A 14,382-nucleotide genomic window follows, 5' to 3' on the forward strand; every position below is an offset into this window, starting at 1 on the left:
AATCAGTCACAGCTCCATGAACTGCTGGGTGAAAAAGCCAATCAGAGAAGAAAAGGTCAAACCATGCAAAACTCAGCAGAAATACATGCCAAAGCAAAGAGAGCCTGGGTATAGTTTTAAAAAAGCTTGAAACACTGGATAATTCTAAAGGAGAGAGTGGGGAGTGGGACTGAAGTGGGATATACAGGAGTGTGAATTCTAAGAGTCTGTATTTTCTTAAACAGGATGATAAATATCAGGATGATAAAAATGTGTTTATTTTATTAATTTTCAAACAATATTTGCATCTGTATACTGTATATTTCTTTGGAGATACACATATTTAATAATCAGTCATTACAGTATGGTACTGGCACAAAGACAGAAATATAGATCAATGGAACAGAATAGAAAGCCCAGAGATAAATCCACGAACCTATGGACACCTTATCTTCGACAAAGGAGGCAAGGATATACAATGGAAAAAAGACGATCTCTTTAACAAGTGGTGCTGGGAAAACTGGTCAACCACTTGTAAAGGAATGAAACTAGAACACTTTCTAACACCATACACAAAAATAAACTCAAAATGGATTAAAGATCTAAATGTAAAAACAGAAACTATAAAACTCCTAGAGGAGAACATAGGCAAAACACTCTCTGACATGAATCACAGCAGAATCCTCTATGACCCACGTCCCAGAATATTGGAAATAAAAGCAAAAATAAACAAATGGGACCTAATGAAACTTAAAAGCTTTTGCACAACAAAGGAAACTATAAGCAAGGTGAAAAGACAGCCCTCAGAATGGGAGAAAATAATAGCAAATGAAGAAACAGACAAAGGATTAATCTCAAAAATATACAAGCAACTCCTGCAGCTCAATTCCAGAAAAATAAATGACCCAGTCAAAAAATGGGCCAAAGAACTAAACAGACATTTCTCCAAAGAAGACATACAGATGGCTAACAAACACATGAAAAGATGCTCAACATCACTCATTATCAGAGTAATGCAGATCAAAACCACAATGAGGTCCCATTACACGCCAGTCAGGATGGCTGCTATCCAAAAGTCTACAAGCAATAAATGCTGGAGAGGGTGTGGAGAAAAGGGAACCCTCTTACACTGTTGGTGGGAATGCAAACTAGTACAGCCACTATGGAGAACAGTGTGGAGATTTCTTAAAAAACTGGAAATAGAACTGCCGTATGACCCAGCAATACCACTCCTGGGCATACACACCGAGGAAACCAGATCTGAAAGAGACACGTGCACCCCAATGTTCATCGCAGCACTGTTTATAATAGCCAGGACATGGAAGCAACCTAGATGCCCATCAGCAGACGAATGGATAAGGAAGCTGTGGTACATATACACCATGGAATATTACTCAGCTGTTGAAAAGAATTCATTTGAATCAGTTCTAATGAGATGGATGAAACTGGAGCCCATTATACAGAGTGAAGTAAGCCAGAAAGATAAAGAACATTACAGCATACTAACACATATATATGGAATTTAGGAAGATGGTAATGATAACCCTATATGCAAAACAGAAAAAGAGACACAGATGTACAGAACAGACTTTTGGACTCTGTGGGAGGAGGTGAGGGTGGGATGTTTCGAGAGAACAGCATCAAAACATGTATGTTATCTATAGTGAAACAGATCACCAGCCCAGGTTGGATGCATGAGACAAGTGCTCGGGCCTGGTGCACTGGGAAGACCCAGAGGGATCGGGTGGAGAGGGAGGTGGGAGGGGGGATCGGGATGGGGAATACATGTAAATCCATGGCTTCTTCATGTCAATGTATGACAAAACCCACTTCAATATTGTAAAGTAATTAGCTTCCAACTAATAAAAATAAATGGAAAAAAAATAAAATAAATAAAAAAATCAGTCATTAGCATTTTTAGGGCTTTATACCATGTATAAAGTATGATAAGGTATATCATCTATATCTGATACACTGGTAAGTGATTTTGAATCTAATTCAACTGGGGGGGTCTTGGGTGTCTTGCCACTGGACATAATTGTGTGTCCTTGTTTATGGAACTGGTGGGGACTGAATGGTAAGTGATGTATAGTGGTGGTGTGAAGTCAACCAGTGCACTCTTTCAGCCAGATTATGTTTATGCAGCAAGAATGGCTTGCAAATCCGGTTCCCTGACCCCCTCTCTCCTCTCGAAGAAGGACTGTTCATCTCTGAAAGGCGTGTCTCCTTTTCCGTGGGTCCCCTCCCTCGGTCCTCTTTGGCAGCTTCTCTCTCTCCTTCCAGCCCTCCCTGATGGCGCTCTGGACACGGCCCTGCGTGGAGATGAGGCGGGCAGTGAGGAGGACCTGTATGAGGATGGGCACAGCTCCAGCCACCACTACAGCCACACTGGAGGGGGCGGCGAGCAGTTGGCCATCAACGAGGTACAGTCGGGGCTGCGTGGGTGGACAGGGCTGGGACGCGCGGCCCGGCCAGGGGAGCACCTCCAGCACGCTCACGCAGGCCCAGACAGCCACAGACTGCGCTCCGAGCAGACGGCAGTGGCACGGTGTGCACGCGTCACAGTTCCAGTCTGTGCCTCTCGCTTTGGAACATGGTGTCCACGAGCGGAGCTTGTCAAATCTGAGGTCCCTCCTCTCTGCCTTCATGGGGCCTTCAGGAAACCCAGAATAGCAGGTGTGGTACCCAGCACCTATGATATAAGCCCGTAATACCATCCTCAATGGAAGATCTGCTTGGGAGGAAGGAGGACAGGGGTTAGCCCCTTAAATGATTTAAAATAGCCATGAAGTAATGATTTCTTCAAAATCCATTATTCATAAGGATTAAGCATCCAAATAAATTGATTTTTCCAATATTTGAAGCCTTTAAGTGCTTCTGATAAGCTATTTTGAGTAGAAGGGGCTCCAAAATGATGTCATCTTAAGCATAATTCACAGAAAATGTTTTGCTTTCCCTTGATGATTCAGCTGCCCTTCTCAGTCCTGGGGCTCAACCGTGGTGGGAGGACGTGTACTGTGGGGGAGAGCCTCCCACCCCTGGATCAGAACTCCTCCCTGCAGTGACCAGACACATAGATTTGAGCAGGTAGCCCTGTGAGCACTGGTTTGTTGAACTGTAAAATAGGATGACCATGTGGTTGCAGGAGGACAGACTGAAATAACAAATGTAAGTAACATGGCATGCAGTAGGTTCTTGGTCTCCAATAATGAGGATGATAATGCGGAAGGAACAGTAAGGTAAAGCTTTCCAGGACTCTGAAAAGGTGTGGGGTTATCTGATTGGCCATCAGCGCTGCCTTGTTACAGCTCTCGTGTCTGCTTTTTATAGCCGTCTCCTATCTGGTGGTGGAATCTGGCCGGTCACATCGTGCTGCTGGCTGGGGACGTGCCTTTTCAACCCTTGACAAATTGTCCACTCTCAGATGCTTTGGATGAGGAAAGCTGAGAGCCAGGAGTGCTCTAGAAGAACAAATAATCTCTGATGTGGGGCAGGAGATGTGGGGCATTTCTATCTACATTTTGATGGAAATGAAGGCAATTTGGACTATGAATTGTATGGGACCTATTTTGACTGCTTAGAGAATTTGTTTCCTGTTTGGTTCAAAGGTCCTGCCTGGCATTTGAGGTTACTGAGTGGACAGGGTGGTGATGTTGTACTTATGTTTAGAACCCTCAGTGCTTCCCAGGTTCTGGTCTTCCCCGGACCCTGTGAGAGCCCCCGGGATGGAGGGGGAGACAGAGGAGGCCCAGGGCGGGCTGCAGAGCCCCTCCAGTGATGCAGTGAGCTGACTCGGGGCAGAGACCGGGCTGCCCTCTCCATGAGACCCACCGGCACATCCAGACCCCGATGTACAAAGTCCTTCCTGACACTGGCTAGTGGAGGAGCTGCTGCAGGTTATTCTGTCTCAGCCTCTGTTTCCTCAATGTGGGGTACATGTTGCACCCATGCCCACTGGCATGTCGGAGTCACGGTACCCAGGTGTACTGGATACTCAGGAAAGGCAGTATTTGTTATGATTTGTTGGCAGCATTCACGAGATTCACCTTATCGGGAACTCCAGAGACGTCAGAGTTGAGTCTCTGGGGACAGGCTGGTTCACCCAGCCTTGTGAGGGCAGCGCGTCCTCCTCTGCATCCCCGGCCCCTCTCATGCGCATGGCTTTCACGCGTGTGGCAAGAAGGCTTGCTGGGGCTCGGCGTGGGTTTCAGGCTTGGAAATAACAGAAGCCACAGGTGTCAGAGAAAAGTCCACACTAAATAACATCACTTGTATTTTCTAAGATCATATGAGTGTCATACTCTAAATTGGGACACTTTTTTATTCCTGGTGACCTAAGAAGGAGTGATCACTCCTCAGTTTCCTAAGCAGGAGGGAACGGAAACCACCTGGGCTGAAGAGCAGGTACATCTCAGGGGACTGTGAAGCCCTTTTGTGTTCTGAGTGTGTGAGGAGTGCGTGTGTGTGACCGCGTAAGGGTCTGGATGGGCAGCATTCGCCTGTGTGTTCTGTGCCTGTGACATTTACTGCGTGTGTGTGTCAGGCAGTGTCCCAGCCTCGGGACAGAGCTGTGCAGAGGATGCAGTCCTGCTCTCAGGGAGCCGACAGCGGGGTGGGGGCAGACAGCGCCCGTCTGTATGGGTGCCTGGCTTTTACTGCATGTGCCCTCGTGGAAGGAGAAGGGGCACAGCGGTGTCTTTTCCCCGTATTTCCTGCACCTGACTTGTGCCTCACACCTCGTGATGGTCCAGTTCCTGCAGGATGAGTTAGTGTCAGGGCCCAGAAGTGTCCCCTCTCGTCACTGTGCCCTCCAGATGCCTGTGACCGGGCCCAGGCCTGGGCCTGCCTGTCTGCCCAATTTCTACCCTCCTCCCATTCTCTCCCTGCCTCTGTGGCTTCAGCCATGCCCTGCTGAGCCAGAGACATCCCTGAGGTCAGGCTTGAGGACATTCTTACCCCAGGGATTTTTTTTCTGAAGAGTTGAAGGCTGAAAGTAGGCAATGTCTTTGTAAGACATGGTTCCCTTTTCATTTCAACCCCCACACCAAGTTGTGAGAGAGAACCAGAGGATGGTAGTCACAGCTCCCAGCTAGGAGGCCTGGGATCTCCTGGTGGCCACTCACTGCCCTGCAGACAGCAGTGTCTCCCCTCTGGGCCGGGCCAAGCTGCAATGTGGGATGGCACGCATGGGGAGTGGGGCTTGCCCCCAGCTCTGACCACTTGCTGCATGGAGCTAAGGGCCTTCATGTGTCTGGCTCCCCTCTAAGCACTTGTGTATCGAGCTGCTCTGATGGCCCTGCTCCAGGAGGGCAAGGCAGACTGGGGGCAGCTCGTGGATCATCCTGCTGAAATAAGATGACACCCAGACTAGAGGGCAGACAGACATAAAGCTTGTACTCCAACCTCGGGCTTAAAACGTTTTTTAAGGAGTTTTGCCAATAAGTAAGCCAGCACAGCTTTCCTGACATGACTCAGACAGTAAAGAATCTGCCTGCAATGTGGGAGACCCGGGTTTGATCCCTGGATTGGGAAGATCCCCTGGAGAAGGAACTTGCAATCCACTCCAGTATTCTTGCCTGGAAAATCCCATGGACAGAGGAGCCTGGTGGGCTCCGTCCACGAGGTAGAAAAGAGTCAGACACAGCTGAGTGACTAACTCCACACAAGCAGCACTGCAGGTAGGAAGCAGGACTGGCCTGGCCCACAGAGCCACAGAGTCACCAAGGGCAGAAGGTAGTCTGGCCTTCCTGTGGCTCCTAGCACTTATTGGTGGAGCATTTAGAGAACGCCACAGGACTCAAGGCCAGCTTGCGACCACCCCTCCATGGAGGGGGTCTGACCCCCCTCTCTCCAGGAGTTTCTGTCTTCCCCAGTGCCTGTGACCCTGGATATCTGTCCCCAGACCTGACATGGTTCTTGCACCCACTCCGCAGCCCCAGGGAGGAGCCCAGTACTGGTCAGTGCTCTAGGCCTGCAAGTGTCCATGGCCAGCAGCCCAGGGCAGCCTTCCTCTTCCCTCAGCTCCCAAAGCCTTGCCCCCATCTCCACAGCAGTCCTGCCCCCTCACAGACCTGCACACTGATCCACGCCACCAGCCTGGTGGGCCAGGCCCTGCTGCCTCCTCCACTTACCTTCCTCTCCCTGGCTTGGATCCTTCCAGCCCGAACCCCTCGGGGACCTCGGCCTTTGCTTTCAAGCTTTTTTTGGCTTTGCTTTTGGTCATGAAATACAGAAAGCCTGTTGCTGTTGTCTTTCCTGCCATGTACCCAGATCACCGGGATCTGAAGCCCGGGTGCCCAAGGTTGGGCAGAGGCCACCTCTCAGTCCTCTGTCCTGGCCCAGGTTCAGAGGTTCTTCTCCCACTGAAACTCTGCCGGGCTGCTCAGCTGTGGAGGGGACAGAAACCTCATCCCAGAACTGGGCCAAGACTGAAGTCCTAAAGCACGCCCCCGGAGGCCAGGTAGGTCTTGCAGACCCATAGCACTCGGTACTGCTCTGACCAGCGGCCTGAAGACACACAGCCCTCTGCGCCCTCTTTCCTGGGTGTCTGATGGCTCTAGAACCACAGGGGCAAAATGACCCGGGTCAGAGGTCTGAGCCATTCCCCACCAGAGGCATGGGATTTGGGGTGCAGGGAGCCCCTACCATCCTGGTAAGAGGTTGAGAGAGAAAATCTTGAACCAGTTTTTTTAAAGAACTGGGCAGGAGCAGAAGACTGTTTTCCCTTACTAGACAGATAGGTAGAGCCAGGCTAAACCTTCAGATCTGCAGGGGGCAGACAGCCCATCTGGATATATCCCAACCCTCCTCTGCCACACCGACAGGTATTTCATCTGTACTGTTCAGCAGGATAGTAATGTCTTCAGGTAACCTCATCTCTCACATGCATGTAGAACTGGCACACACACAGAATCTGAACACACAGTCACCCACAAGGGAACACCCCGCCTCTGCACGTCATCCCACCATGGGTTCCTCCTACTCCAGGAGCCACAGAGCTGAGCCTGGAGCCTGGAAACCTCTGCCCACATCTGAGATGCGCTGCAGTTTCCTTGGCCCCCTCAGCTGCAGCCTTCTGACCCATTGGAGGGGCACAGTGACTGTGACAGAGCTCCTCATGTGGATGGAACAAGAGGCTTGTATGTGAGCTCTGAGCCCTGCAAGGTTAAGACTGCAGGCTCTGACTGGGAGGCAGTAGAAATCCCTAAGTACTGGACATAGGGGTTTTTTTTTTTTAAGCTGCTGAATAAAATTGGCCCCTCAAAAGTCAACTCAGAATGGATTAAAGACTTAAATGTAAGACCTGAAACCATTAACCTCCTAGAAGAAAACAAAGGGAAATCTTCTTGGCATTGGTCTAGGCAGTGATTTTTGGATATGACACATTTGAAAAACACAGGACTGCGAAAGCAAAACTAGATGGGATTGGATTGCATCAAACTAGAAAGCTTTTTGCACAGTAAAAGGAAACCCTCAACAGACTGAAAAGGCAGCCTATGGAATAGGAGAACATATTTGTAAATATAAAGGGTTAATAGGCGAAATCTCTTAAGGGACTCACAACTTAATAGCAAAACAAACAAAAGCAAATAACCCAATTTAAAAATGGGCAAAGGGACCTGAATAGACATTTCTTGAAAGAAAATACTCAATGTCACTTGACATTTCAATATCAAGGAAAGGCAAATCAAAACCATAATGAGGTATCACCTCACACATTAGAATGGCTGTTATTAAAAAGACAAAAGACGGTGTTAGGGTGGAGAATAGGAAACCCTTACACACTGATGATGGGAATGTAAATTGGCACAGCTACTTTGGAAAACAGTATGGCGATTCCTCAAAAAATTTAAAATAGAACTATTATATGATCCAACAATCCCATTTCTGGATGTATATCCAAAGGAAATGAAATCAGGATCTCTCAAGAGATATTTGCACTCCCATGTTCATTGCAGCATTATTCACAATAGTCAAGACATGGAAACCTAATACCTAAATATTAGGTATTATACTTAATATCCAGATGAATGGATGGAGAATGTGTGTGTGTGTGTGTGTGTGTGTGTATTATTCAGCCTTAAAAAAGAAGGAAATCCTGCCCTTTGCAACAATGTTAACGACCCCTATGCTACGTGACACGGAAAGACAAATACTGTATAATTTCACTTATATGTGTAATCTAAAAGTCAGACTCATACAATCAGAGTGGAATGGTTGCTAAGGGCTGAGGGGCGGGGGAAGAAATGGGAAGACGTTGGTCAAAGAGTACAAAATTTTAATTATACAAGATGAATAAGTTCTGGGGATCTAATGTACAGCATGATGAGTATAATTAACAATACTGTACTTAAAATCTGCTAAGTAGTTAGCTCTTACGTGTTCTCACCACAGACAAAATGGCACCTCTTTGAGGTGATGGAAATGGTAGTTAATTTGGTTGTGGGGGTAATTTTATAGTGTATGTCTAATATTCAGTCGTGCGCCTTAAATATACACAGTCTTTGTCAGTTGTACCTCAGTGAAACTGGGTAGGAGGGTCGGCAGCTGAAGAAGCCAGATGCTCTCTCATAGGAACAAAATGCTGCGCTGATGGGCAAGGTCAGTAAGCAGATGTCCTGAGTCAGGGCCTTCCTGGAGCACCTCAGCATGGATCGCTTTCTATCCAGAATTCAAATTCCTGGGCGAGCTTCTGACAGCAAATTGTCTGACTTTTCAGAGCCGCACTCACTGGTCTGTGAAGTCGGGGTCAAGGACAGTCCTTGGTGTTAGGACTCAGAACCCTTGGCCTCCCGCGCCCCGAGCGCCACCCAGGGCTTCTGTGCGCGCGGCCGGTTAGGAACCGCGACCGCTGAGACCACTAGCGAGGAGGCGCTCCGGGCGGAGCTGGGAGCACGCCGGGTCGCCCGGCCCCACCCCCTGCCCCGCCCACGCCGGTGCCGGGTGGCTGGGCTGGGGCCGGGGGGAGCTCGGCGCGCGCGGCTAGCGAGAAGCCGGGGCTGGAGAGTGCGGCGGCTCCGCCCCACTCCGGGCGCGCCGGCAGCCCCGCAGCCGCCCTATCGCGGCGGGATCTCGGGGCGCGCGGGGCCGAGAGGCCGGGCGCCATGGCCCGGGCCCCGCAGTCCCGGCGCCGCCCCGCGCCGCCCGGGAGCGTCCTGCGCGCCCTCCTGCGCTGCAACCTGCCCCCCGGCGCCCAGCGCGTGGTCGTCTTCGCCGTCCTGGCACTGCTTGTGCTCATCAACGTCGTGCTGATATTTCTGCTGGCCTTCCGCTGACCGCCGGGGTGAGTGGCGCCGGTGCGCATCTTTCCTGCCGCCCCCAGCCCGCTGTGGCCAGCAGCCCGCGGTGCGGCCGGGGTAGCCCCGCACTGCCGGCCGCCGAGGGGAGGCCTCCGCCGCAAGCCCCGGGTGCTAGGGCCCGTCTGTGTGTGTATCCCCTGGGGTGCGGCAGGGTGGGTGACTCAGAGACGAGGGGACACATGTGCCACGTCTGTCGCGCGCGTGTGTGTAAAATGGCGCGTCTGAGTGTGTAACTGAGGATGCGGATGCAGCTGTGGCCGCGGCTATCTGGTTGTCAGGGAACCTTGCACATGTGACCGCTGTGTGAGCAGATCTGGACATGCTTTTCTGGATGGGTTGAGATGTCTGAGGATGAGTGGTTTTCTCTGCTCCTGTTATCTGCAGTTGCTTTCACCATTTTAGGTCTTAAGTGGTCTCAGTCAGCATGCCCCCCATCAAAGGCACAGCCGCCCCCCACCCTGCGCCTTGCAGGTGGGCATTCTGAACCTCCCCACGCCCAGGATGCTTGCGCAGGGGGGCCGTGGGAGCCAAGCCCTGTTCCCAAGACTGTCGGAGTGGAATCCTCCAACAGCCGGCATGCGTGAGACAGTGAGCAGGTGGGGCAGGGTGGGGAGGGTGACGGGTGATTATCAGGGGGCACTTTGAGGCAGAGCCTGGCTTTCCCAGGCCTGTCAAAATCTCAGAAGCCCAAAAAGGTATCCTGCCCCGTTCCTGGCTTGTCCTAGTCTTGAGGTTGACTCCCCCTCACTGGTACAGTCCCCCACCTGCCCCCACATAAAAACCTCACACCTCAGATGCAGCCTGTGCTCTCCATTACCAGGCCAAGGGTAAGCCCAGACCCTCGCTGCCGGGCCTGCCCAGGTTGAGTTTCGGCTTCAGTGCAGCTGCACTTCAGAGCGACAGGAAGGGCCCCCGTCCAGAAGCACGCTAGTGTTGGCTCTGGTGGCCGCTAGGCTGTCCTGGAGGTAGACTGCATCTTTGACCCCTTGGAGCTACATTTTGTGTTGGTGACATCACACAAATGGTTAATGGTGCTCATCTAAGCACCTCCCATTTGTGGATATACAGGAGAGCTTGGTGATCCAGCTCCCTGTAACTCTGAGCTGATGGGGACCAAGGCACAAGGGAAATGACAGAAGTTGCTCATGGGAACGGCCCAGCAAGGTGCTGGGACTCGAAAGTGACCACCATGGGCCTCTAGGCGACCGATCAGGATGAGTATGGAGTTGTCCATAAAGGTGTCAGGAATCCTGATCTCTCCAGGAAGCCATGCCTCTTTGCCCATAGCTGGAGCCCTTCCAGCTGAGCAGAAAACCACCTGTGGAGAAGCCGCGCCTCTCTGCAAAGACTGGCAAGAGCAGGAAGCACTGGCCACTCAAGAGGGGCTTTTGTTTAGGGCTCATGTGAGGGAATATGGAGACAAGGGGAGATGCCTGACCTGGTTCCTCTGGTGGGAATAACCTAGAGTGTCTGCAGTACTTCCTCCCTGTGTGGGGACCAGTGTGTACAGTTTCTGTGACCTGAGGATGGACAGCATCCACCTGTCACTAGCAGGTTGTTCTGAGATCGGAGTGTAGCATCCCATTAGCCAGCCCATGAAAGTGCACTGGCAGACTTGCGCTGGGGGACTTGCAGGAACAGGGAGTCTCAGAACACTCACTTGTCCGGGATCAAATCTACAAAGCTTAATAAACAAGAGGCTTTGTTCCCTGCCAGATCCAAACTTCAGGTTACCTAAGCAGCTCCAGGGGTGAATCCTCCCCAGTCTCTGTAACTCATCGCTCAAAACATACAAATCTTCCCCAATAGCCTCCATCCTGATGGGCACAGTCACCCATGGTCACTGTCCCTGCACAGGGATGTCCTCCTGCACCCATGTCCACACTGGCTCACCCAAACCACCTTTGAGCCACTCTGCTTCCTCCTGGTCTGGGGCCAGACCCACCAAGACCTGGATGGCAGCCTGCTTGTGCTAACTGCCCAGGCTGAGGCCTGCTCCCAGGCTGCAGCTGGCCAGTTCCTCTTGTTTGGCCTCGCCAAGTCCACTTTTCTCATCCTGGCCACACTGCAGCCAGGAGGTTTCTCCCTGCAGGAAAGGACAAACCCATAGTAGGTCTTCTTAGCTGGATGAGTACAGTGGTGTCTTGAGGAGGTCTGTGACCCCCAGGATTCGCCCAGTGCTCTGAGCCCAGGGTCCCTGGGTGGACCACGGAAATGTGCAACCCGTGAAGAGCTGCTGCTATGAGAGTGGGTGTGCCTATAAGCTGTAGATTATTCTGAAAAGTGGTTTCACTGGGGTTTGGAACAGGCTTAAACCCCACCCACCAAAACATAAAGCACCTCATGGTAGTCTCTGAACATGCTTTCTCAGGCCCTACCCTGGAGGCAAGGCCCAGTTTGAATGGGCACCAGTACCTAAGCATCCCTCCCACCCTGTCCCTTTGGGACACTGTGGAGACAGCAAGTGGAACTGAGGTGGAGACAGCCAGTCTTGCCAGTTCCTGTTTTGGTGGGAGGATTACCATGCACACCACCCTAGGAGCACCCAGAGAAGGCCCCCCAATGGGCAGCAGCTCAGAAGAGGAAGCAGCACAGAGGGCCTGTCTGGTGATGCCCAGAGAGCCAGCCCAGGTCCGTGACAATGAGAGCCAACACTTGGTCCTAGTAGAGGGGCATGGACCTCACCTCCTGGGCAGCCCCAGTCCACTCCTCCTCCCGCCCAAAGCTCACAGAGCCGCTTGTCATTCACAGACCAGATACTGAACCCGCGTGACATGAAAGCAGGAGTCAGCCTGATCTCAGGTGGCCTCGGCCTGCAGTGGCTTGAAGCAGGGTTTTGGTTCCCTGCCAGAGACTGAGTTGGGTCACAACAGTTAGACCACGATCAGTGGTCGGTGACAAGGTCCTGGCCCTTCAGCGTTGCAGAACAGGTTTCCCACAAAGAGAGCAATAAGAGAGTAATGAAATAAGTGAAATGTGTGCTGGGAGGAAGGAGAGTCTAGTACGTGTGGGTAGACACACGGGCACAGTCAGTCACACCCTCATGGCAGTTGGAACCACTTTCACGGGGCATTTGTTCCAGGTCTCCTTTGGCCAGTCATTTTGATCTGCCTGGCTCTGAGTCTGTATTTGGAGTATATTGGGACCCTCCCATGTGCCTGCGCATCTCACCGCAGAGGCCTATGGGTAGACTTAGCATCACTCCCCTTTTGACCTCCAAAGAGCTTTCTAGTCAGGAAGGTCTCCTTAACTTCAAGAATGAGAAATGTGTGGTATCTTATCTTTATATGGGCAGGGCTCAGCCTTCTCTCTTTGTCCTGCTGATGGATATTTTGGAGTTCCTGTCCACAGGGAATAAACTCCTAATTGCTCACCCTGGCGGGGGGGCGGGGGTGGTCTCCCTCCTGCCTCAAGCCCGGTGTGAAACAGAGCTCTGAGCACAAGGACTGCCTGGGAGGGGAGCATCCCTCCTGATGTGATTTCTGACGTGTGGGAAAGAGGGACCACACCAGTTATTTCCACAGAGAGAAATCAATGTAGAGAATTATTCGGCAGGTATAAAGTAGCTGACTCAGTCACCACGTGCTCAAGAACAGCCCTGAGGGTTCTGTTACAGAGATGGCAGTTTTACGATGGAGCTTCACCTTTAGAGCTGGGGAATAAAGGGAAACGGCTGCAGTCATTAAGAGGGAGAATCCTGTGGGCTGGAGATCTAGAACTCTGAGGAGAGGTACTGCTCAGCTGGTGCCAGGGGTGCCATGAGACTGGTTCTGCAAGCGTTCAAAAAACTCTGCAGACCAGATCCAGCTACTGCAGCGGCTGGGCACTGCCAGACCCAGGGAAAGAGGCATTGCTATTGGTCAGGAGGCTTCACAGGCACTGCGTGTCCACAAGAAGCCACTAGGAAGGAGCAAGGCCCCTCTCTCTGCAGCTCTGAGGTCCCCTCCAAGGCATCCAGTAGGAGCCCCTGGGCCAGCATCCCAGAGCGCAGCAGAGGCACAGGGGGAGCGGAGAGCCAGCAGCTGAATCCCGGCCCAGTGGGGACGGGAGGAACGTGTGCCCTGTGCAGGGCGGGAGCAGCATGCTCACACTCAGATTTGATGGCTCCCCAGGATTCCAATGATGAGTTCACTGCCAGTCTAGACAGTGCATATCTGGGCACATGCCCTGGGCACAGCCCCGTCCCCCTGAGGAGCCTGGGGGAGCCTCCGTCAGTCCCCTCCTCTGTGAACAAGCCAGGATCCCCTCTTTCCAGGGTTGGGGGACAGAGGGCAGAAGGTAGGGGAGCACCTTTACCCTGACACGCCCTCCCCGGCTCTCTCCACAGCTCATTAGCGATGGCAGCGTGGTCTGTGCTGAAGCACTCTGGGACCATGTCACCATGGATGACCAGGAACTGGGCTTCAATGCTGGAGACGTCATCGAAGTGATGGATGCGACCAACAGAGAGTGGTGGTGGGGCCGCGTCGCGGATGGCGAGGGCTGGTTCCCAGCGAGCTTCGTGCGGGTATGGCCCGGCCCCGGCTTCTCTAGGCCCGAGAAGAGCCCACAGCTGGCTCGGAAACGCAAGCTTGAGTGTGCTCTGGGGTCTGAGGTGCTGGAGGTGGATGTCTCACCTGGACTGCAGGCTCAGGGCTGAGTGGGCGTCCCAGGAAGCCCAGCCTGGGAAGTGAGACCCAGCCTTCCTCCTGCGCCACCACTAACTGCACCTCAGCCCTGCCCTCTCTCCCGGAGTCCTCAGGGGCCAGAGAAGGATGGGTCAGAGACGATGGGCCCCTCTGGGGGCAGAGGGTCTGCATGTTAGAATACCACTGCCACAGGCAGCTGGGCCTCCCAGGGTTTCCAGAGTGCTGTGCGGACCATCTGCGCAGATCCTCTCAGTTCTGACTTTCACAGCAGTCCTGGACTCTGGGAGCTGTCACCACATCTAGGGAACTGAGACAAGGACAAGCTCAGTCTTTAACCCAGGAGATCACAGGGGGCAAACCCAGACCTAAGGCAGCCTTTGGTCTCTGGGGAGGAAACCCTGGTGTAGCCTCCAAAAGGCAGGTAGAGGGCAGTGGGGAGGGGAGGCCCCAGGCCCTGAGGTTCATTGCTTCTCTTG

At 52.4% G+C, this 14,382-nt stretch overlaps 1 protein-coding gene across 2 annotated transcripts in view; it reads left to right on the forward strand.

The window, feature by feature from the left end:
• The window catches only part of ARHGEF4 (Rho guanine nucleotide exchange factor 4), a 104,144-nt gene that overhangs the window by 81,186 nt on the left and 8,576 nt on the right, over positions 1 to 14,382 (forward strand). Inside the window, exons 2-3 of one of the 2 annotated variants that reach the window (XM_043487499.1) lie at positions 2,263 to 2,402; positions 13,606 to 13,785. In XM_043487499.1, the coding sequence (XP_043343434.1) occupies positions 2,263 to 2,402; positions 13,606 to 13,785 (320 nt within the window). Of the gene's footprint in view, positions 1 to 2,262; positions 2,403 to 8,983; positions 9,263 to 13,605; positions 13,786 to 14,382 lie in introns of those variants that run through there. The other variant, XM_043487500.1, reaches the window with a different exon arrangement.

Source organism: Cervus canadensis, chromosome 15, assembly GCF_019320065.1.
Source record: "Cervus canadensis isolate Bull #8, Minnesota chromosome 15, ASM1932006v1, whole genome shotgun sequence".
Taxonomy (NCBI): domain Eukaryota; kingdom Metazoa; phylum Chordata; class Mammalia; order Artiodactyla; family Cervidae; genus Cervus; species Cervus canadensis.